We start from the raw sequence: 22,078 nt of genomic DNA on the forward strand, positions 1-22,078 counted from the left end.
CTTCATTTGAAAGATCAATAGACTTGTTCTGCTTGACCCCAGATGGTAGAACTTGGCATAGTGGGCTACAGACCAATTTAGACTTGCTCAATCAGTCAAGAATTTATCAAATACTTTGTGCCCAACTCTTTTAGGAAACATTTTATAACATATGAGAGCTAAGCAAAACTAGAATGGGCTACTTTGGGAAACACTGCTGTTTCTCTCATTAAAAGTCTTCAAGCAGGGGGCGGCTAGGTGGCGCAGTGGATAAAGCACTGGCCCTGGATTCAGGAGTTCCTGAGTTCAAATCCGGCCTCAGACACTTGACACTTACTAGCTGTGTGACCCTGGGCAAGTCACTTAACCCCATTGCCCCGTTTAAAAACAAAACACAAAACAAATAAAAGTCTTCAAGCAAAAGGTAGGTGACCTTTTTTTTTTTTGGTGAGGCAATTGGGGTTAAGTGACTTGCCCAGGGTCACACAGCTAGTAAGTGTCAAGGGTCTGAGGCCGGATTTGAACTCAGGTCCTCCTGAATCCAGGGCCGGTGCTCTACCCACTGTACCACCTAGCTGCTCCTGGCTGACCATTTATCAGATTATAGAAGAGATTCTTATCCTTAGAGGGCATAGGGTAGATGGGCTCTGAGGTCTGGGATTCTTCAGTTCTCGAATTATGCTAGTATGACAAGGTCTCCTCTTCTTTCAGAATCCAATTTACCCTTTCCCAGTCACACTACAACTTTCCTATTCCTTTCCTAAAAAGGGATTCCCTATAACTGGACGCAACACTCCAGATATGGTCTGACTAGGACAGAGTCCATTACAGCTGAACCATTCCCTTCCTGCTTCATGCAGCCTAAGATTGACTTGGGTTTCTTCCTTGCTAGATGATACTGTCAAGATACTTTAAAATTCAGTCTCTGCCATTCAGTGTGTAAGCAAACTATCCCTTGCAGGTTTGTGTCATCTGATAAGCATGTCATCTCATATTTGTTGCAAGAATTTTGTTTTTCTTTCTTCCTTTTTCCCCCCAAATAGTGGACAGATGTGGGAAAGAAAGGAAATAAATGCTTGTTAATTGAAAAAATAGAAAGTATATCATATTGCTTTTATCCAATTCATTTATAAAATTGTTAAACAGAACAGGACCAAGCACAGATTGTTCAGACATTCTACTAGAAGTCTCTTTCTAAAAAAAATTCTGGTCAGGAATGGAGGACAGTGGCAATGTAGTAGTGTATGCCTACTGTCAGCCCAGCATGATTAGGAGAGGTATAGCTGCAGATACTGATGATGGGAGAATAAAACCTGTCCTTGCCAGTTGATGGCTTTTTCCCTCCTTTCCCCCAACTCCCACCCCCAGGCCAGTAATGGGAGTCTCAGGAACAGTACAGGTCTTTATTAGTCTAGCCAAAGAAGGTGCAGGGAGATTGAGAACCCTGAAAAAAAGGCTATTGGGAAGGTGCCCTCATCACCTTTCAAATAGACTATTGAATTTAGCAATTGGGCTCCTAATTGTTCTTCCTTCTTCTAGTCTCCACATTGATACTAAATTGATATTCCTGAACCAACATTGAATAGGAACCTGCAATGTAAGATCTGTGAACTAAGCTAAGCAGGATGTGGTCAAATGGGAGATGGAAAGATTAAACATATATCTTGGGTGTTGGCAAACTTAAGTGGAAGGGAATGGGTGAATTTAATTCAGGTGATCACTACATATACTACTGTGGGCAAGAATCACTTAGAAGATATACAGTACCCCTCAGAGTCAATAAAAGGATGAGAAAAGCAGTACTGGGGTATAATTTCAAAGATAGAGCACCGGCCCTGGAATCAGGAGTACCTGAGTTCAAATCTGGCCTCAGACCCTTAACACTAGCTGTGTGACCCTGGGCAAGTCACTTAACCCCAATTGCCTCACTCAAAATAAATAAGTAAATAAAATAAAAATGGCAATGATATCTGTTTGAATCCAAGGCAAACTGTTTAGCATCACAGTAATATAAGTCTATGCTCCAAACTAACACTAAAGAGGCCAAAGTTGATCAGTTCTATGAAGACCTACAACATCTACTAGAAATAACACCAAAAAATATGTCACATTCATCATAGAAGATTTGAATACTAAAGAAGAAAATCAAAAGGTAATTGGACTAACTGGCAAGTTTGGTCTTGGAGTACAAAATGAAGCAGGGCAGAGGCTAATAGATAACTTGTTGCTCATAGCAAATGCTCTTTTTCAACAACCCAAAAGTCAACTCTACAGATGAACTTAAACAGATCGTCAATAAAGAAACTAGATTGATTATCTGCTTTGCAACCAAAGGTGGAGAAGCTCTATACACTCAGTTAAAATAATACCTGGGGGGGCAGCTAGGTGGCACAGTGGATAAAGCACTTGCCCCTGGATTCAGGAGGACCTGAGTTCAAATCCAACCTCAGACACTTGACACTTAGTAGCTGTGTGACCCTGGGCAAGTCACTTAACCCTCACTGGCCTGCCCCCCCCCCAAATAATAATACCTGGAACTGATTGTGGCTCAGATCATGAGGAGCTTGTTTCAAAATTCAGACTTAAATTGATGCAAGTTAGGGAAAATCATCTGACCATATAGTAGGAGGTAAATAACATCCCTTATGAATATAAAATAGAGGTGACAAACAGATTTAAGGGATTAGATCTGGTAAATAGAGTGCCTGAAAAACTACGAACAGAGGGTTCACAATATTATGCCGGAGGCAGTGTGGAAAAAAAAAAGATTCCCAAGAAAAAGAGGCAAGAAAGCATCTTGGCTGTCTGATGAGGCTTTATAAATTGTTTTTCTTTGTCCTTCTTCTCGAATCAGACCACAACAGAGGTCATGACTTGCAATGAGTTGGATTTAAGTGAGGCAGGGCTGTACAAGGTCACCAACCTTACTCTCTCCTCCAGAGCCATTTGGGTCCAGTGGCAAGATATATTATCAGGACAAATGGAGATGACTCCAGATAATTAAGGCAAGTTGGGTTAAGTGACTTTCCCAGGGTCTCACAGCTAGTGTCTGAAGTGAGATTTGAACTCAGGTCCTCCCAACTTCAGGGCCAGTGTTCTATCCACTGTGCCACCTAGCTGCCCCAAGGCTTTACAAATAGCTGAGGAAAAAGGAAAAGGAAAGAAGAAAGGGAAAGATATACTTAACTGAATGCAGAGAATAGCAAGGAGAGATAGCAATTAGGCTTTCTTTTTTGTTGTTTTTTTGGTTTGGTTTGGTTTGGTTTGGCTTTGCGGGGCAATGAGGGCTAAGTGACTTGCCCAGGGTCACACAGCTACTAAGTGTCAAGTGTTTGAGGTCGAATTTGAACTCAGGTCCTCCTGAATCCTTTATCCACTGAGCCACCTAGCTGCCCCCGTAAGTAGGCTTTCTTAAATGAGCAATGCAAAGAAATAGAAGAAAATAATAGAATGGGGAAAAGATCTCTTCAAGAAAATTAGAGGTCTCAAGGGAAAGTTTTGTGCAAAAATGGGCTGATGTGATAAAACACAAAACTGGTTGAGACTAAAAGAGATTAAGAAGAGCTGGCAAGAATACACAACAGAATTTAACATAAGAAAAACACCAAAGTTCTTTAACAAAAGAACTTAATTGACTTAAGAAAGAGCTTAACACCACTGATGATCACAATGGTGCTATTATAGATTTAGAACTCTGTATCCTAGAGAATTAAGTCAAATAGGCCTTAGGAAGTATTTTTAACAATAAGGCTAGTGGAAATGATATAATTACAGCTAAGCTATTTAAAATCCTAAAAGATAATGCTGTTAGAGTGCTGTAATCAACCAAATTAACAGAAGAGGAAATAGAATACTTAAATAACCCCATTGAACAAGCCAATAATGAAATTCCTAAGAAAAAATCCATGTCTCTAGATAGGTTCACAAATAAATTCTATCATTTAAGGAATGATTTATTCATTTCTAGTTTTGCCAGCAGTTTTTGTCAAATAATTTAAATCACATTTAAAGAACAATTAATTCCAATGCTATATAAACTATTTGGGAAAATAGGCAAAGAAGGAGTCCTGCCAAATTCTTTTTATGACACAGATATGGTTATACCTAAACCAGGAAGAGTTAAAACAGAGAAAGAAAAATATAGACCAATTTCCCTAATGAATATGTATAGATAAATATGTATAGATAAAATGTATAGATAAAATACTAGCAAGGAAATTATAGCAATATATACCAACAATCATACACTACAGCCAGGTGGGATTTATACCAAGAATGCAGGGCTCCTTCAATATCAGGAAAACTATCAGCAAAATTGACCACAACAGGAACAAAAACAACAGAAATCATGATTATCTCAATAGATGCAAAAAAAAAGGGTTTGATGGTACTATTAACAAAAACTCATTTCCTTTAAAAAAAAAAGATATCCTTAAAATGATAAATAGTATCTATCTAAAACCATCAGCAAGTATTATCTGTAATGGGAATAAGCTGGAAGCCTTCTCAAAAAGATCAGGGATGAAGCAAGGATGCCCATAATTACCACTATCATTCAATATTGCACTAGAAATGTTATCTATACCAATAAGAGACAAAAAAGAATTTGAAGGAATTAGAATAGGCAATGGGGAAACAAAGTGAAACGGCAAGAGATAGAAAGAGAAATATAATTTATGTGTGTTTATTTTATATCCTGCTACTTTATTAAAGCTGTTAAAGTAGCAGGATCCACATAAATTATCAGCATTTCTCTATATAACCAACAAAATGAAGCAGCAAGAGATAGAAAGAGAAAATCCATTTAAAATAACTGCAAACAACCAAAAATCACTTACCCTGCAGAACTGCATATAATTTTTCAGGGGAAAAAATAGGACTTCTATGAAAAAGGGGACTTTCAGGCATTTGTAATGAAAAGACCCGAATGGAATAGAAAATCTGACTTTCAAATACAAGACCCTAGAGAAGCATAAAAAGGTAAACAGGAAAAAGAAATCATGAGGGATATTAAAAGGTTAAACTGTTTACATTCATACATGGGAAGATAATACTTCTAACTTAAGAACTTTCTCAGTATTAGGGCAGCTGAAAGGAATATACTTAAACAGAGGGCACAGGTGTGAATTGAACATGAAGGGATATCTGTAAAGCATTTATTTTTTGTTTATCCTTGTTTTTTGTGGGGCAGGCAAGGTGGGGTGTCATATGTCTGTGGCCGGATTTGGGCTTGGGCCTCCTGGGTCCAAGGCTGGTGCTTTGTTCATTGTGTTACCTAGCTGACCCATGATGACTTCTTTAAAATTAAGGGGCAAGAGGGGAAAAATGTTTAAAAATTGAGTCAACCCTCAAAAATAAAATAAGATAAAATAACTGCAAACAATAAAAGATTGGGGAGTTTACCTGCCAAGACAAACTCAGTAACTATATAAACACAATTACAAAACATTTTTTCACACAAAGTCAGATCTAAAAATTTGAAAAATATATTAATTGCTCATGAGTAGGCTAAGCCAATATAATAAAGAAAAATTCTAACTAAATTAATTGTCTTATTCAGTGTCATACCAATCAAACTACCAAAAATTATTTTATAGAGCTTGAAAAAAATAATAAAATTAATCTGGAAGGACAAAAGATCAAGAATATGAAGGGAATTAATTAAAAAAATATGTGAAGGAAAGTAGACTAGACATACCAGATCTCAAACTATATTATAAAGCAGTAATCATCAAAACTATCTGGTACTAAGAAATAGAGTGGAATAGATTAGATACACAAGACACAGTAGCAAACAACCATAGTAATTTACTGTATGATAAACCCACAGACCCCAGCTTCTGAAACAAAAACTTATTATTTGACAAAAACTGCAAAACAGTATGGCAGAAACTAGATATACACCAACATCTCACACTGTATACTAAGAGAAGGTCAAAGTGGGTACATGATATGGACATTAAAGTGTGATAAGCAAATTAAGAGAGCAAGGAATAGTTCACCCGTCAAATCTATAGAAAAGGGAAAAATTTATGACCAAACAAGAGATAGCATTATGAGATGTAAAATGGATAATTTTGATTATATTAAAACATTTTTGCACAAACAAAACCAACACAATCAAGATTAGAAGGAAAACAGAGGGGCAGCTAGGTGGCGCAGTGGATAAAGCATCGGCCTTGGATTCAGGAGTACCTGAGTTCAAATCCAGCCTCAGACACTTGACACTTACTAGCTGTGTGACCCTGGGCAAGTCACTTAACCCCCATTGCCCCGCAAAAAAAAAAAAAAAAAAAGAAGGAAAACAGAAAGCTGGGAAACAATTTTTACAGAAAGTGTCTCTGATAAATAACTCATTTCTCAAATATATAAAGAATTGAGTTGTAAGATTACAAGTCATTCCCCAATTAATAAATGGTCAAAGGGTATGAACAGGCAGTTTTCAGATGAAGAAATCAAAGCTATCTATAGTCATATTAAAAAAACCACTCTGAATCACTACTGACTATAGTAATACAAATTAAAATAACTCTGAGGGGCAGCTAGGTGGCGCAGTGGATAGAGCACTGGCCCTGGAGTCAGGAGTACCTGAGTTCAAATCCGGCCTCAGACACTTAACACTTACTAGCTGTGTGACCCTGGGCAAGTTACTTAACCCCAATTGCCTCACTAAAAAAAAATAAACAAATAAAATAATAAAATAACTCTGAGATATCACTTTATGCCCATCAGATTAACTAATATGACATAAAAAGAAAAGGATAAATGTTGGAGGAAAATTGGCACACAAATGCACAATACATTGTTGGTGTAGTTGTGAACTGATCCAACTATTCTAGAAAGTAATTTGGAACTACGCCCAAAGGGGAATCAAACTGTGCATTGCCTTTGATCCAGCAATACCACTGCTAGGTCTGTATCACAAAGAGATTTTTTTTAAAGGGGAGAGGGGAACCTATGTGTACAAAAATATTTATAGCAGGTCTCTCTTTGTGGTGGCAAAGAATTGGAAATCAAGGGAATGGCTGAACAAGCTGTGGTATACGAATGTAATGGAATACTATTGTGCTATAAGAAATGATGAGCAACCAGATTTCAGAAAAACCTGGAAAGACTTAAATGGACTGAGGCTGAGTGAAGTGAGCAGAACCAGGGAGAACATTATACACAGTAACAGCAACATTGTATGATGATCAACTATGATAGACTTGGTTTTTCTCAGCAATACAATGATCCAAGACAATTCCAAAGGACTCATAATGGAAAATGCTCTCCACATCCAGAATAAACAACTGTGGAATATGAATGCAGATTGAACCGTACTATTCCTACGGGTTGGTTTAGTTTTTTGTTTGTTTTCTTTTTGCTTTTGTTTTCTTTTTTGAGCTTTTTCTCTTTTGTTCTGATTCTTCTTTCACAACATGACTAATGCAGAAATATGTTTAATGTGATCCTACATGCATAACCTATATTAGATTTCTTTCTGTCTTGGGGAGGGGGGACAGAAGGGAGGAAGGGAGAAAAATTTGGAACTCAAAATGTTACAAAAACAAATGTTGAAAACTATCTTTACATGTAACTAGAAAAAAATTAAATACTCTTAAGATTGAAAAAAAATGATGGGCAGGATGATTTCAGGAAAAGAAACATGGAAAGGCTTACATGAACTTATGCAAAGGGAAGTGAGCAGAACTAGAAGAACATTGTACATAGTAAAAGCAACATCGTATGATTGTCAACTATGAATGACTTAGTTATTCTCAGCAATACAGTGATTCAAGACAATTCCAAAAGACCTGTGAGGAAAAATGCTATTCACATCCAGAGAAAGAACTGATGGAATCTGAATATAGATTGAAGCATACTATTTTCATTAGTTGTGTGTATGTGTGTGTTTGCTCTGTTTCTTCTTTCACATGACTAATATGGAAATTTGTTTTACATGATTGCACATATATAACCTATATCAAATTGCTTACTGCCTTAGGGAGAGGAGAAGGGGAAGATGGAGGGAGAAAATTTGGAACTCAAAAATTTTAAATGAGTGTTAAAATTTGTCTTTATGTGAAATTGGAAAAATACTATTAAAATTTTATTTATTATTATTATTTTTTAAATAAAAATATTTTATTATTTTCCAGTTACATGTAGAAATAGTTTTCAGCATTTGTTTATATAAGATTTCCAATTTCAAATTTTTCTCCCTCCCTCCCCCCCTCCCCTAGACAGCAGGCAATCCGATATAGGTTATATATATAAAAATACTATTAAAATTAACTAATTAATTATTTTTAAATAATAAAATCAAATTGTTGCACTCAATATGCCAGCAAATTTGGAAAACTCAACAGTGGCCACTGGATTGAAAAAGATAAACTTACTTCCCAACCCTAAAGAAGGGCAATGCCAAGAAACAATTGTGCTTATTTCACATGCCAGCAAGGTAATGCTTAGGATTCTGCAAGCTAGGTTCCAGCAACATGTGCATGTGTACTGAGAATTACCAGAAGTACAGGCTGGTTGTCCAAGAGGCAGAGGAACAAGAGACCAAATTGCCAACATTTAGCTGGATTATGGAGAAAGCAAGGTTGTTTCAGAAAAACATCTACTTTTGCTTCATTGACAACACTAAAGCCTTTGGCCTTGTGGATCACAAGTACCAACTCTTCAAAGAGAAGGGAGCACCAGATCATCTTACTTGTCTCCTGAGGAATGTGTATAGGGCCAAGAAGCAACAATAAGACTGGACATGGAACAACTGATTAGTTTAAGATTGGAAAAGAAGTACAACAAGGCTATGTATTGTCACCTTATTTATTTAACTTATATGCAGAGTACATTATGTGAAATGCCAGGCTGGATGAATCAAGATCCGGATTTAAAGTTGCCAGGAAAAATATCAACAATTTCAGATATGCAGATGATATAACTGTGAGGGCAGAAAGTAAAGAGGAATTAAGGATCCTCTTAATGAGAGTGAAAGAGGAGAGTATAAAAGCTGGCTTGAAACTTGACATCAGAAAACTAAGAGCTTGGAACTGGTTCCATCACTTCCTGGCAAATAGAGGGAGAAGAAATGGAAGCAGTGTCAGATTTTATATTCTTGAATTCAAAGATCACTGAAGATGATGACTACAGCCACAAAATAAAAAGACACTCCTTGGGGGTAGCTAGGTGGCACAGTGGACAAGGCACCGGCCTTGGATTCAGGAGCCTGAGTTCAAGTCTGGCCTTAGACACTTGACACTTACTAGCTGTGTGATCCTGGGCAAGTCACTTAACCCTCATTGCCCTGCACCCCCCCCCCAAAGACACTCCTTGAAGGAAAAGCTATGGCAAATCTGGACAGCATATTAAAGAGCAGAGATATCACCTTGCTGACAAAGATAGTCAGATAGCCAAAATGATGGTTTTTCCAGTAGCAAGGTGTGGCTGTGAGAGTTGTACTATAAGGAAAGTTGAGCACTGCAGAATTGATGCTTTCAAACTGTGGTGCTGGAGAAGACTTTTGAGAGTCCTTTGTATAGCAAGGAGATCAAATCAGTCAATACTTAAATAAATTAATTCAGGCTATTCACTGGAAGGTTCAATACCAAAGCTGAAGCTTAAATATTTTGACCACATAATGAGAAAACAGGACTCATTGGAAAAGACCCTGATGTTAGGTAAGATTGAAGACAAAAGGGAAAGAGGAAGGCAGAGAATGAGATGAATAAATAGTGTCATGGAAACAATAAAAATGAACTTGGGCAAACTTCAAGAGATAGTAGAGGAGCAGCTAGGTGGTACAGTGGATAGAGCACAGGCCCTGGAGTCAGGAGTACCTGGGTTCAAATCTGGCCTCAGACACTTAACACTTACTAGCTGTGTGACCCTGGGCAAGTCACTTAACCCCAGCTGCCTCACTTAAAAAAAAGAGAGAGATAGTGGAAGACAGAGGGGTATGGCATGCCATGGTGGATGGGATCAGGAACAATCAGACATGACTGTACAGCTGAACAGGAAAGAGGGAGAAAGAGGTTCTCTTGGATTATTATGGTCATGGGTATGAATCACTGTTCTGTGACTGATACCTTGTAAGCATGAGTGCTTATACAGTTGTTCATCCTTTGTTTTTGAAGAGGACCAATGATAGTGTGTAATATTTTGAGGCAAAGTTGCACAAAGTCTTCAGCTTTTCATTCTCTTCCAAAGTCATCCAAGTCCAGTGGCAAAAAAAAAGTCAAGATAATTGGTTATGGCTTGAGATACAGTGGATGACCTAGGCATTTTTGATGTCTGAACTAAGCTCTGAGCACCCCACAGTGCTGCCTTCATGGCCACTGGAATAAATTGTCCTCATTCACCCACTCCAACCAGGGGAAGTCTTCACATGCTTGGGGTAGACATCCCCTTAACTCACGGAAGGGTTTGAGGCCCTCACCTGTGGCTCCAAGAAGCTGTAGCATGTTTAGTAGCAGCCACACCCTGGTAACACCATCTTGGTAAATGGGTTAAACTAGGCGGAGGGTAACCGACAGGCCTCAATCTGGTGATTCCTCTTAGGTGGTTTCTGCATGCACTTTTATTGTGCTTTGCAGATATTTTGTTTTTTACAAATCTGAAGGTTTGTGGCGAGCAAGTCTATCAGCACCACTTTTCCAACAGCATGCGCTCTTATCGTGTTTCTGTGTCACATTTTGGTAATTCCTGCTATTATTATTATATTATTAATGTATTATATGATTAGATTAATATATTAATTATTATTACATCTGGTACACTGGGGCAGATAGCTGGCACAGTGTATGCAGCACTGACCCTGAAATTGGGAGGACTTGAGTTCAAATCTCACTTCAAGACACTTACTAGCTGTGTGACCCTAATCAAGTCACTTAACTCCAATTGCTTTAAACATCCAGGGCCATCTCCAATCATCCTGATATATATCTTGCCAATGGACCCAGATGGTTCTGGAGGAGAGAATAAGGTTGGTAACCTTGCACAGCCCTCCCTCACTTAAATCTAATTCAGTGCAAGTCATGGCATCACCCTGATGTCATGGTCCTCTTTGAGAATGAAAGACAAATAACAACAATCTGTTATGGTGATCTCTGATCAGTTACTTTTGATGTTACTGTTGTAATTATTTTAAGGTGCCATGAACCAAGCTCACAGAAGACTCTGATAACTGTTATATGTGTTTTGACTTCTCCACCAATCGGCCTTTGCCAGCTTTCTCCCTCTCCTTAGGCCTCCCTGTTCTCTGAGACACAACAATAGTGAAATTAGGCCAATCAATAATCCTCTCCTGGCCTCTAAGTGTTCAAGTGAAAGGGAGAGTCAATTGGTGAAGCAAATTTTATCTTTGTCTTATTTTAAGAAATTGCCCTAGCCACCCCAACCCTCAGCAACCACCACCCTGATCAGTCAGCAGCCATCAGCATCAAGGCCAGACCTTCCACCCAAAAAAAGACTATGAGTCTCTGAAGGCTCAAATGATGGTTGGCATTTTCTTTTAGCAATAAGGTAGTTTTCATTCAGGTATGTACATTGTTTTGGACAAGTCTCTATTCCACAATTAAAAGTACACTGTAGGGGTGACTAGGTGGCACAGTGGATAAAGCACCAGCCCTGGAGTCAGGAGTACCTGAGTTCAAATCCGTCCTCAGACACTTAACACTTACTAGCTGTGTGACCCTGGGTAAGTCACTTAACCACAATTGCCTTACTAAAAAACAAAAACAAAAAAAGTACACTGTAGGGGCAGCTAGGTGGCACAGTGAATAGAGCACCAGCCCTGGAGTCAGTAGGACCTGAGTTCAAATCAGGTCTCAGACACTTAACACTTACTAGCTGTGTGACCCTGGGCAAGTCACTTAACCCCAATTGCCTTATCAAAAAAAAAAGTATACTGTAAACATAACTTTTATATACACTGGGAGACCAAAAAATTCTTGTGACTCACTTTATCTAATTTGTGATATTCACTTTATTGTGACGGTCTGGAACCAAAACCACAATATCTTCAGGGCATGCCTGTCTTGGTTTTGCCAGCGTCCACCTATCTGGGTGGAGTCAAACAAGCAGGAAAAGTAAGAGAAAGATCTCCAAAGTGTACTTCATGTCCACAGGAAGTATCAAGGGTTGTGGCTTAAAAAAAAAAAGTCCACTCTTTTGATTATCTATCTTGTTCTTTGCTAGCCTCAGCTCTTTTTTTTTTTTTTTTAGTGAGGCAATTGGGGCTAAGTGACTTGCCCAGGGTCACACAGCTAGTAAGTATTAAGTGTCTGAGGCCTGATTTGAACTCAGGTACTCCTGACTCCAGGGCTGGTGCTTTATCCACTGCGCCACCTAGCTGCCCCAGCCTCAGCTGTTTTCAATTAACATCACTCCCACCATTATTCTTACAGGAATGCAGGGCTTTGTGCTTATCCTCCATTACCTACCCTCGCTTCCCTCTTATGACCACGCCTTTTATTGGTCATTGAGTTCCCTGTGTATCTGCATTTATTTCTTTAGGCAACTTCTTTTCTTCCTCATAGATATATTTTATTTTCAAGTCTTGAGAATTTCACTTTTGAGACCTTACTGTTCCTCTAAGAATGATTTTCTTTGTATCATTTCAGGCCACAGGTATCCTACCTTTCAATTTTATGTAATAGAATCTTTCCTGAGATCTGAGGAGGAAGGGGAGTAGGATTATTCCTTCTCATTCAGTTAGTTCAGTGAAGGGGGATTTTAATAGTTTGCTAGAGGACAATTTATGTCTCTAGGGCTTAGACTCAGAGGAGGCTGGCAAGTACCTCCTGAGTTCACAGACTTAAAGCTGCAAGGGACCTTAGCATTTACCCAACTCCCTCATTTTACAAATGAGGATATGAGGGCCCAGAAAAGTACACTTGTCCCACATCACACAGCTTGATCACTTTCTTTCAGGCTTTGGTTATTGCTCCCAGGGCCATTTTGGGTTTTTTTTGGGGGGGTGTTGGTGTTTTTTGCGGGGCACTGAGGGTTAAGTGACTTGCCCAGGGTCACACAAGTGTCTGAGTCTGGATTTGAACTCAGGTCCTCCTGAATCCAGGGCCAGTGCTCTATTCATTGTGCCACCTAGCTGCCCTCCTTACAAAGACAGTAGGCAGTACAAATAGTATGAGCCTCATTTTGTAGATGGAACTAAAGCCCAAAGAAGCTGTTTGTCCATAGTTCCACATCTGAAAAGTCTCAAAGTTGAGATTCAAACCTAGACCTCCTGACTAGGCTCAATGCTGTCTTGATGCCAATCAATATTGATGGTTTTTTTTTTTTTTATGTCTAGTCTCTTTTTCTGAGGAATGAGGGTTAAGTGACTTGCCCAGAGTCACACAGCTAGTAAGTGTCAAGTGTCTGAGGCCACATTTGAACTCAGGTCCTCCTGACTCCAGGGCTGGTGCTTTATCCACTGTGCCACCTAGCTGCCCCCTTTTGTTTTGTTTTTTAATGAGCTTCATAACTAATATTCTTTGTCTGGCTGCTGTCAATTTTCATAGTAGTCTCTTGGCCTAGGAGGTCATGCTCAATAGTATCCAACTGAAAGCTATCTTAATAGATAGGACTTTCCCAGCTTCGTAACCCCAATTTCTGTGTTTGACATACTTAGAGCCTTTCTAGGTGATTCTTGGAGTTTTTCCCATTGCCCCCACCCGCACCCCACTCTTGTAAAGTACCTAAAATACCTGACCTTGTGCCCTCACCAGTTATCTAAATGTCTATAAAGTGTTTCCTTGAGCCTTGGAAGGAGATGTGAGGAGCTCTAGGCCTGGTACTTCCCATACCTAATTTCCCCTCTCCCACACCCCTACAACATGGCTGAGGTCCCAAAATCAATGTGACTTTTAAGCAGGCCTCTGGCAGGATTTAACTTCCAAAGAATAGGGCTTTAGCGGGTTGGGGTTCTCAGTGATTCCAATTCTTCAGAAATCCATCAGCCTGGCAACAATTCCTGATTGAGCCACAAGGGTGCGCCTGTGTGACATCTCTGGGTCTCCTAGACTCAGAGATGGAAGGAGTCTCAGAGATCATAGACTCCAATCTCTGTACCATTCCAGGAATCCCCTCTAAAGTATCCCTGATAGGGAATCCTGTGGCCTCTGTGTAAATACCTACAATGGTAAGGTACTATCTTTTTTTTTTTTTTAAGTGAGGCAATGGGGGTTAAGTGACTTGCCCAGGGTCACACAGCTAGTAAGTGTTAAGTGACGGTACTATCTTTTGAGCCAGCCTTTTGCATTGCTGGACAACTGTTGGGAATTTTTTCCTGATGTTGAGGTGAAATATGCCTCCTCATTACTTTTCTCTCCCTTTCCTGCACTTCTCTGCTTCTTTCCTTTCTCCCTTTCCCCTCCCTCCTTTCCTCTCCTCTTCCCTCCATCTAGACATGGTGATATTACTCACCTCTTCCAGAGGGAGGGGGCACAGTGGGAGACACTAGGACTGATGGGATTCAGGATTCATTCTTACAAATTGGATGACACCATTCAATATTTTGTTGGGCAGGGACAACTTCAGTTTTCAACCCCAAATTCCCCCTTTCCCCTCCTTCATTAGGTCTTCCTAGAGTGTTTCAGCTATCGATTTTTTGCTTTTTTTTTTTTTTTTTACAGGGCAATGAGGGTTAAGTGACTTGCCCAGGGTTACACAGCTAGTAAGTGTCAAGTGTCTGAGGTCGGATTTGAACTCAGGTCTTCCTGAATCCAGGGCTGGTGCTTTATCCACTGCGCCACCTAGCTGCCCCCCCAGCTATTGATTTTACCTCCCTCCTGAGGTGACCTGACTTGTTCTTTCAACTCAAGCAGCACAGTGGGGTGGCAAGGGCATTGCCCTCGGATGAGTTTAAGTCTCAATTCTGTTACTTAGATCCCCTGTGACCCTGGACATGTCACATTTCAGGGGTCCCATCCGTAGGGTTCTTCATCTGTAGAATGAGGAGCTGAGCTAGGTGGTCTGTAAGGCTCCTTCTAGCTATCAACCTTTATCCCTTATTATATTCGAATAGAAACCTGCTTCTTTCCATTCTAACTTAGAGTAAGCAGATCTGGGAGATGAGTGGGGTGCAGAAATGGCCGTCTACCTTATTTATGCCTTCCTTGCGTCCAGGAGGCCCCACTAAACTTCCAGCTGAACCTGCCCTACTCACTCTTACCCCTTCTCCTTTTGCCAGATTCTTCAGATCTCTCTCCCCAACAACCTGCTTCCAAATGACTTTCCCCTAGAACAGCCTGAGATCTACTGGCAAGAAGGGTCCAGAACCCAGAACTTTGGCCCTGACCAGAAGGTCCTTAAGAGCAGAGTATGATCAATGGAGTTTGGGTTCAAAGTGGGACAAGAACAGCACTGACTTAAGACCAGTAAAGGAAATAGTTGGGAGGAGGAAAGCTTAGGTTTCTGTTGACAGATGCAAATTATTTTCAAAGCAAGTCAGATCCCTCGAGGTTTAATGAAACTCTTGGATTTTCAGTACTTGTTCTTTCTCCCTTCACGAAAAGGGAACCAATTGTGGCTATATTTTCCACACCACACCCAAAGAACCAAGAGAGAGGCCAGAACTTTAGAGGAAGGGATGGTGATCAAGTTTATTTAGTTAAGAGGGGAAGGAGTAGATCCTTTGCAAGTATTTTACAGAAAGACCTGGGGCCACCTCAGACACCAGGAAAACTGAACGCTACTGGAAAAATCACACCAGACTGGACAGTATTAAAAGTAAAAACTACATGTAGGGATAGGGCTTCCCCTCTAGGGCATTTACTTTTCTTGCCCAAATAGGGAAAGCAGCTGCCTAAGGCCCTGGGCACCCCCAGTAAAATCACACCCTGGAGGATTTATACTGAGAGCCAGTCCTTAACCCTGGCAGTTTGGCCAAAGTCCGAAGGAACTCTGGCCTGCCCCCCCTGTCGCCCCCATTCCCACCCCCGCTATAAGGAACAATACTACACTTTTCCCTCCTGGGAAGGTGCTGGTAGGGAGAAGACAGACACCTACCTAGTCCCCTCTAGGACAAGCAAAGGACAGACAGGAAGACCAGACAGGATCCCACCCCCTAGCTAAACCTGTAATTGGGGAGGTGGTGTCTCTCAGGCTGGTGACTCTTTGGGGTCAGGAATGGGGTAATTGAGGACCTCCATCTGGAGTTATTTTTTTCCATCTGGAGTTATTGCTGTGATGAGCCCAGTCAGGGCAGTGGGTCTCCTGCGGGGTTTTCTTTTCCCTAGCTCCATTATTGCCTCAATGGTGCAGCAAACAGGGGCACCCCACCATCCCCAGGAGCAGCCACACTCTGTGGTGGCTAGGGACGTTGTGAAAAAGAATGGAGACTGTGCTTTCTTTGGTGATGGGTGATGGGACTGTGCTGGCAGGAATTTGAGCTTAGAGGAGGCTCTCCTCCATCTCCTCTGCAGGTTCTAGGGGCCCAGGGGTGGTGGGTGCTGGTGACAAGTCCTGGGCCCCCAGACCACTCAGAGCAGGAGAGCAAAGGAAGTCTCCAGTCTGTGCTCATCTGCAGGACAGGGTTGATGAATGAGACCTTCAGCTAGTGGGCATCCACCTCCAGGGCAGGGACATTGGGTTGAGGCCCTCAGTCTGTGGACACCTTTGGGTCAGGAAAGCAAGATGATGCCTGGGCACTCGCAGGGAAGATGCACCTGGATGAGGCTGTCAGTCCATGGGCACCCTTGAATCAAGGATCCTGGGGAAATCGGTGTTACCCTTCCTCCCTGGGTGCCTGCAGGGCAGGGGCAACAGTTGAAGTCCTCAGCCCGGAGGCTGCCCATCCAAGGCCAAACCACGGTCCCCGGCTTCCTCTGCCTCGCCCTGGCCTTTGCGCGTTCTCAGCCAGGAATTCCGCACAATTGCAGCAGCCGGAGCAGGTGGTTCGGGTCTCAAGGCGCACACAGCGTGCCTCCGGGCCTGGCTTCGCAGCGCCCGGCTGAGCGAACGGCGAGGGAAGGCGTAGAGCAGCGGATGTAGTACTGTGGTACCGTAGGCGGCCGCCAGGCAGCAGAGCCGTAGGCGGGCCAGCCGCTCGCTGGGGCCCATGCACAGAAGTAGCAGATTGCCCACAGACAACGGAGCCCAGCATCCCACAAAGGAGCTGACGATGAGCAGCGACCGGCGCAAAACCCGCCGCCTCCGAGCCCGCCGGTCGCGGTGCCTGCGCACGGCTCGGCGCAGCGCTAGAATCACAGACACCGATGTTTGCAGGGCTGGCGGCGGGGGCGCGGGGCTTGGGGCGGACGCGGTCGCCGGTGGCGGCATCGGACTCAGCCCCCGCGCCTCTCCGGCCCCGGCCCCGGCCCCAGCCCCACATCCACGTCCTCGCCGCCTACCCCTTCTCCTCCTCCGACTGGCTCGTGCACCGAGGCCCGCGCTCAGCGCATGGAGAACGCGCGCGTAGGTCACCAGCAGTCCCACAAGAGCCGCCACAAAGGCCGGGATCTGCACCAGGAGGTGGCCCCTGCCAGCAGGGGACCCCCGGCCTGCCACGCCCCCGTCTACGCCCGTACCTACACAAGACATGCCTGTGCGGTTGTCAGCACCCGAGACCTCATCCCACGCCCCCGGCGCCAGCCCGGCCTCCACGAAGGGCAAGAGAAAGGCTGCCACAGAGAGCAGCCAAGCGATGGCCAGGAGCAAGAGAGCGCGCGCGGGCGTGAGGCGACGGCGCGCGGGGCGCGCGGACATATCATAGCGGTCCAGGCTCACGGCCAGCACGCCTGCTGCCGTGGCCACGCCGCTGAAGGTGACCCCGGCCTCGTGGAAGCGGCAGAGCAGGCTTGCGGGGCGACCCGAAGCCGGAACGCGAGGCGGCGTTGTGGGCAGTAGGAGTACGGCGACACTGAGCGGGACACAAAGCGCACAGATGAGCGTGTCCAGCACGTGCAGGCTGAGGGTGAGGCGCGCGCTGGCTGAGGCCCTGGGGCCGGCTCTGGCCCTATGCAGAAGCAGGGCAGCAGCGTTGCAGCCCAGGCCCAGGGCGAGCTCCAGAAGCAGCACGCCCGCCAGCGAAGCCCGGAAGCCCCCAGGGAATGGTCCCGCAGCCCAGCCAGCATCCTCGGAGCTGGCCACTGCAGCCCCTGCTCCGGGTCCATCACTCGTCTCCAGCACCGGAAGGTCCGCGTGGGTCTCCATGGGCGGGGCTCAGCATAATCACGGAGCCACCTGGAGGGGAGGGAGAAAGGGTAAGAGAGAAGCAAGCAGGTGAATTTGCAGCACTGAGACTGGGGCTCCCATCCCTGCCTCCCCCAACCCTGGCAATTCGGCAAGTTCTTTTCCCTTCTTAAACGTCTATGTGCAGGGGCAGCTTGGCGGCACAGTGGATAGAACACTGGCCCTGGAGTCAGGAGGACCTGAGTTCAAGACACTTAACACTTACTAGCTGTGTGACCCTGGGCAAGTCACTTAACCTCAAATGCCTCACCAAAAAAACCAAACCAAAACAAAAAACGTCTATGTGCAAGGAACGGTGCTAAGTGCAGCTCATGCTAGCGGTGTTTAACCAGGGCAAGTCAATGAACCTTGCTGAACCTCAATTTTTATGTGTTGCATGGCTGTTGTGAGGAAAGTGCATGTAAACCTTAAGTACTATTGAACTGTGAGTCAGACGGGAGTTTTTGGAATCGGGAACCTGGCTCTTACACTCATCACCTTCATGACTTCAGCTACTTGCTTGCCCTCTGAGCCTCAGACCATACAGTTGTTACCTAAACTTTGTACTCCAGCACTGAGGACAGGGCTCTGGGCAGAGAGCCCAAGGTACTTAAGAAATGATATGGACTAGGTTGGTTTTTAGGTCCTTTTTCCTACTGGAAACTTCCTCCAGAAAGTCTGGGAGAGATTTCTATTCCCATCACCCATAACTAAGGCCTTCTTTGTTCTGATTCTGATGACTTGGAACTTTTAGGAGGGAAGTGCACAGTGAGTGAGAGTCAGGAGCCCCAGGTCAAATCACAGTCTCTGAGAGTATCTGTAAAATGGGGGTGACGATATTTTCATCACCTCACAAGGGTGTTGTGAGGGAAGTGATTAAAGCTCTGTAGAAATGGGAGTTATTACCTGTTTTCTGCCTCCCCTCAAGATGGGAGCTCTCCAGGAGAGACGCAAGGTCTCCCCAACCTTGCCTCTATCCTTCCTGAAATGGCTTGTCTCCTGCCCTGGGAAATGACAGTATAATTAAGTGCCTGACTTCCTTTCCTTTGGCCAAGAGTTTTGGCCCCCGGGGCCCTGAGCAACACCAAGCTTTAAATTACCCCATCCCATCTCATGAACCCTGATATCTGCAGCCACTTTTTGCTCTAAGGAGAAAGGGGTAGGACATAGGACGGTGTGCTGTTTTGAATTGGCTGGAATTGGCTGGCCTAAGAACATCTCAATTTGCATCCCAGCTTTGCCACTAACGACTTGTTAGAATCTGGACAAATGTGTCTGTTTCCCTATCTGTAAAAGGAGTGGGGATGGGTGGAGTAGATGATCTTTGAAGACTTTCCTATCTCTAACAGCCTATGTTCTAAGGTCCCTTCCAGCTTTAATGTTATAATTCCAATGATGGAACCAAGTGGCAGAATTGGGGAACATGCAGCAGCTGTTGCCCCATCTGGCAAGATGACTAAGTGACTCCACCTCCAGCCCACCAACCCCCTGCCATGATGTCAGTTAACCAAGGGTAACTGGAGTAGGTATAGTGACTTTGTCCTCCCTCTTCAGACACACATGGTCAGTTGTGGGGAGGAGAAAGGTTGAGAATAAAGGACAGAGCTCCTATCCCACCCACATCCACACCTACACCTCAGGTCAACTGCCCCCTTCTCTCCAGTTTGAAGTCTCTTGGTGGGGTGGGATACAGGGAGATCTGTCCTGGAGGAGACAAACAGCTGTCAGTCTGTCCTGCAGGGCTCAGAGAAGTGTGTAGTTCTCTCCTCGGGCACTGCTGAGGATGCGATGCCCTTGGTGCATGGCCAAGGTCAGAAGATGATTTGCTCCTCAGGAGGCTCTGGGTTGGCCTGGGTGTTTGTAAACAACCAAAAAGAGACACAGTTTCCAGTATCCTTCTTTACCCCTATCCCCAGAGGGGCTCCCTTGGGGAATTGTCTGACTTCAAGGCTACCTCTAGGGACATGAATTCAGAGCCGAAGGAACCTCAGGGCTCATTTCCTCCAACCCCCTTATGGCCCAGTCAGGGAAACAGATCCAAAGAGAGGAAGAGATCTGCGCACAGTAACTTAATGTCAGTCTGCCTAAGAATTCAAGTCTCTTTGACTTCCAGCCCAGAGTCCTCAGGATGTTTCCATTCCACTGGGCTGTATCTAATAGTCGACTTCCCACAAGATCAGACTCTTCTGAGCTCTCCCCATTCCAACCTTTCTGGAAGGGGGCTTCACCTCTCATTTCAAATTCAGATCAGAGCCCATTTCTGACAGGGAACTTTCCCTAATTTTCCCCTTTTATTCTTTCTCCCTTAAGTCCTTATCTGATTTTCACTTGTTTACATATCCTGATGTCTGACAAAGATGGGGTCTGCCCAAGGGTAGAGGGATCTCACATTCTAGTTTCTAGTCTCTTTGGTCCTCACTTTTCTACAGTGCCAAGGCAGGGTTCCCTTCTCAGGGGCAGGAGGAAAGATCACTTGATTTAGAATCACAGAACTTGGATTCAAATCATGGGCAACTTACTACCTATGTGACCTTGGCAAGTTCTAGTCTTTCTCTGGCCTCTTTCCTCATTTATAAATCAGTTGAACTAGACGATCTGGAAAGTCTCTGCCAGTTCGAAATCATGGGATCCTACGCCCTCAGTTGTCCCCTGGAATGGAAGCCCTTATGCCCAGTGGGTCCAATCTTTGTGGGAAGATTACCTTGAAGAACCTCAGACTCAGGCTACTTACCCTGGTGACTGAATATCTAGGGCTCAGGCAAGGGGTTCACCTTCCTTTTCTCCACCAAAAGCCTCCAGTGATGAAAGGTGGAGGAAAGGAGCTGATATTAAGAGGCCCAACCTTGTGACTGGGGGGGGGGGTGTAGGGTGTTCTGGGGAATCAGTTTCTCTCATAACTAAGGATCAGGACCTTTCAGTGGATGCTCTCCACCCAGCCCAGCGACCATTAAACCTGGGTCCCCTTCCCAGCTGTGGCAGTTTTCTTCACCCTTTGGTCACAGCATAATATTTCACACAAAAACTCCTAATAGATGGGACCGAAAACCTAGGTTGGGGAAGGGGAGCCTTTGACAGGGGACAGAGAATGTGGAGGAGCAAACACCTCCTGATGGTCCCCAGCAAGCCGGCTGCGCAAAGGGACAGGAACTGACTTCGCATCTGGGGGCGGCTAGCGAGGAGGATGGGGGCCCTTTCCTTGTCTTTGATGCAGTTCCCCCAACCCCTCTCCGGGGTCTCACCTGGGCCCTTAGGCTCAGCTTCCTGCCGAGGCCAGTCCCGCCGGCCTGGCCCGGCCGCTGCCCACCCGGGGCTCTGGCGTGCCCTGCCTCTCTCTGGGCTGGCTCCACGGCTGCTGCGGATGCTCCGCCATCTCCGCTGCTGCCAGCTCAGCTCCGGCCTCCTGCTCTCCTCCACTCCCGACTCTCAGCTCCGGTTCCCTTCCCCTTCCCTTCCCCACCCCGCCTGCGCTGCACTGCGCGCAACCCGGCACGGCACAGCACAGCCTCTGCGCGCCCCCGCTCCTTCCCTGCGCGTGTCCGCGTCCCCCGCGGCTCTGTGTACAGGACCAAGCCGGCACCTAGAGCGCCTCCATCCCACCCCTCCAGGTGTTCAATGCCCGCAGATCAGACAAATGCCTATCTAAAACCACGCCCCCACTGCGGCTCGGGGATGGGAAACAGAGCCTGTGAGGTTTGGGTTTGTTTTTCCATGATCAGGGCGCCGTCTCCAGATGCTTAATGCACCTTCCCCTGATGTTTGTGGCTGCATCTAACCCAGCCCCGCAGTCATTCATTCATCAGACACTTGTTATGTGCTCTCTGAATTGAGCCACTAGCTGGGAAAGTTACAAAGCTGAGATAAGGCAGGTGACTGCTCTTGGAGAGCCTACTAGATGAATGTCTGTCTATCCCTGACCCTTAGTCCTCATGAAGCTCAGTCT

General features: G+C 44.5%; 1 protein-coding gene across 2 annotated transcripts; it reads right to left on the reverse strand.

Annotated features, from left to right (window-relative positions):
• Positions 1–15,555: 15,555 nt before the first annotated feature.
• Positions 15,556–21,671, reverse strand: LOC122739492 (G-protein coupled receptor 22-like). 2 transcript variants are annotated; one of them, XM_043981227.1, is made up of 3 exons: positions 21,378–21,671; positions 19,045–19,142; positions 15,556–18,150 (listed from the first exon to the last, which is right to left on the reverse strand). In XM_043981227.1, exon 3 carries the CDS (start codon positions 18,118–18,120, stop codon positions 16,744–16,746), a length of 1,377 nt encoding a protein of 458 aa, XP_043837162.1. In that variant the 5' UTR covers positions 18,121–18,150; positions 19,045–19,142; positions 21,378–21,671; the 3' UTR covers positions 15,556–16,743. The 2 variants fall into 2 exon arrangements, with proteins under 2 accessions (XP_043837162.1, XP_043837158.1); XM_043981223.1 differs by lacking the exon at positions 19,045–19,142.
• Between the last annotated feature and the right edge of the window lie 407 nt (positions 21,672–22,078).

Source organism: Dromiciops gliroides, chromosome 1 (genome assembly GCF_019393635.1).
Source record: "Dromiciops gliroides isolate mDroGli1 chromosome 1, mDroGli1.pri, whole genome shotgun sequence".
In the NCBI taxonomy this organism is placed as follows: domain Eukaryota; kingdom Metazoa; phylum Chordata; class Mammalia; order Microbiotheria; family Microbiotheriidae; genus Dromiciops; species Dromiciops gliroides.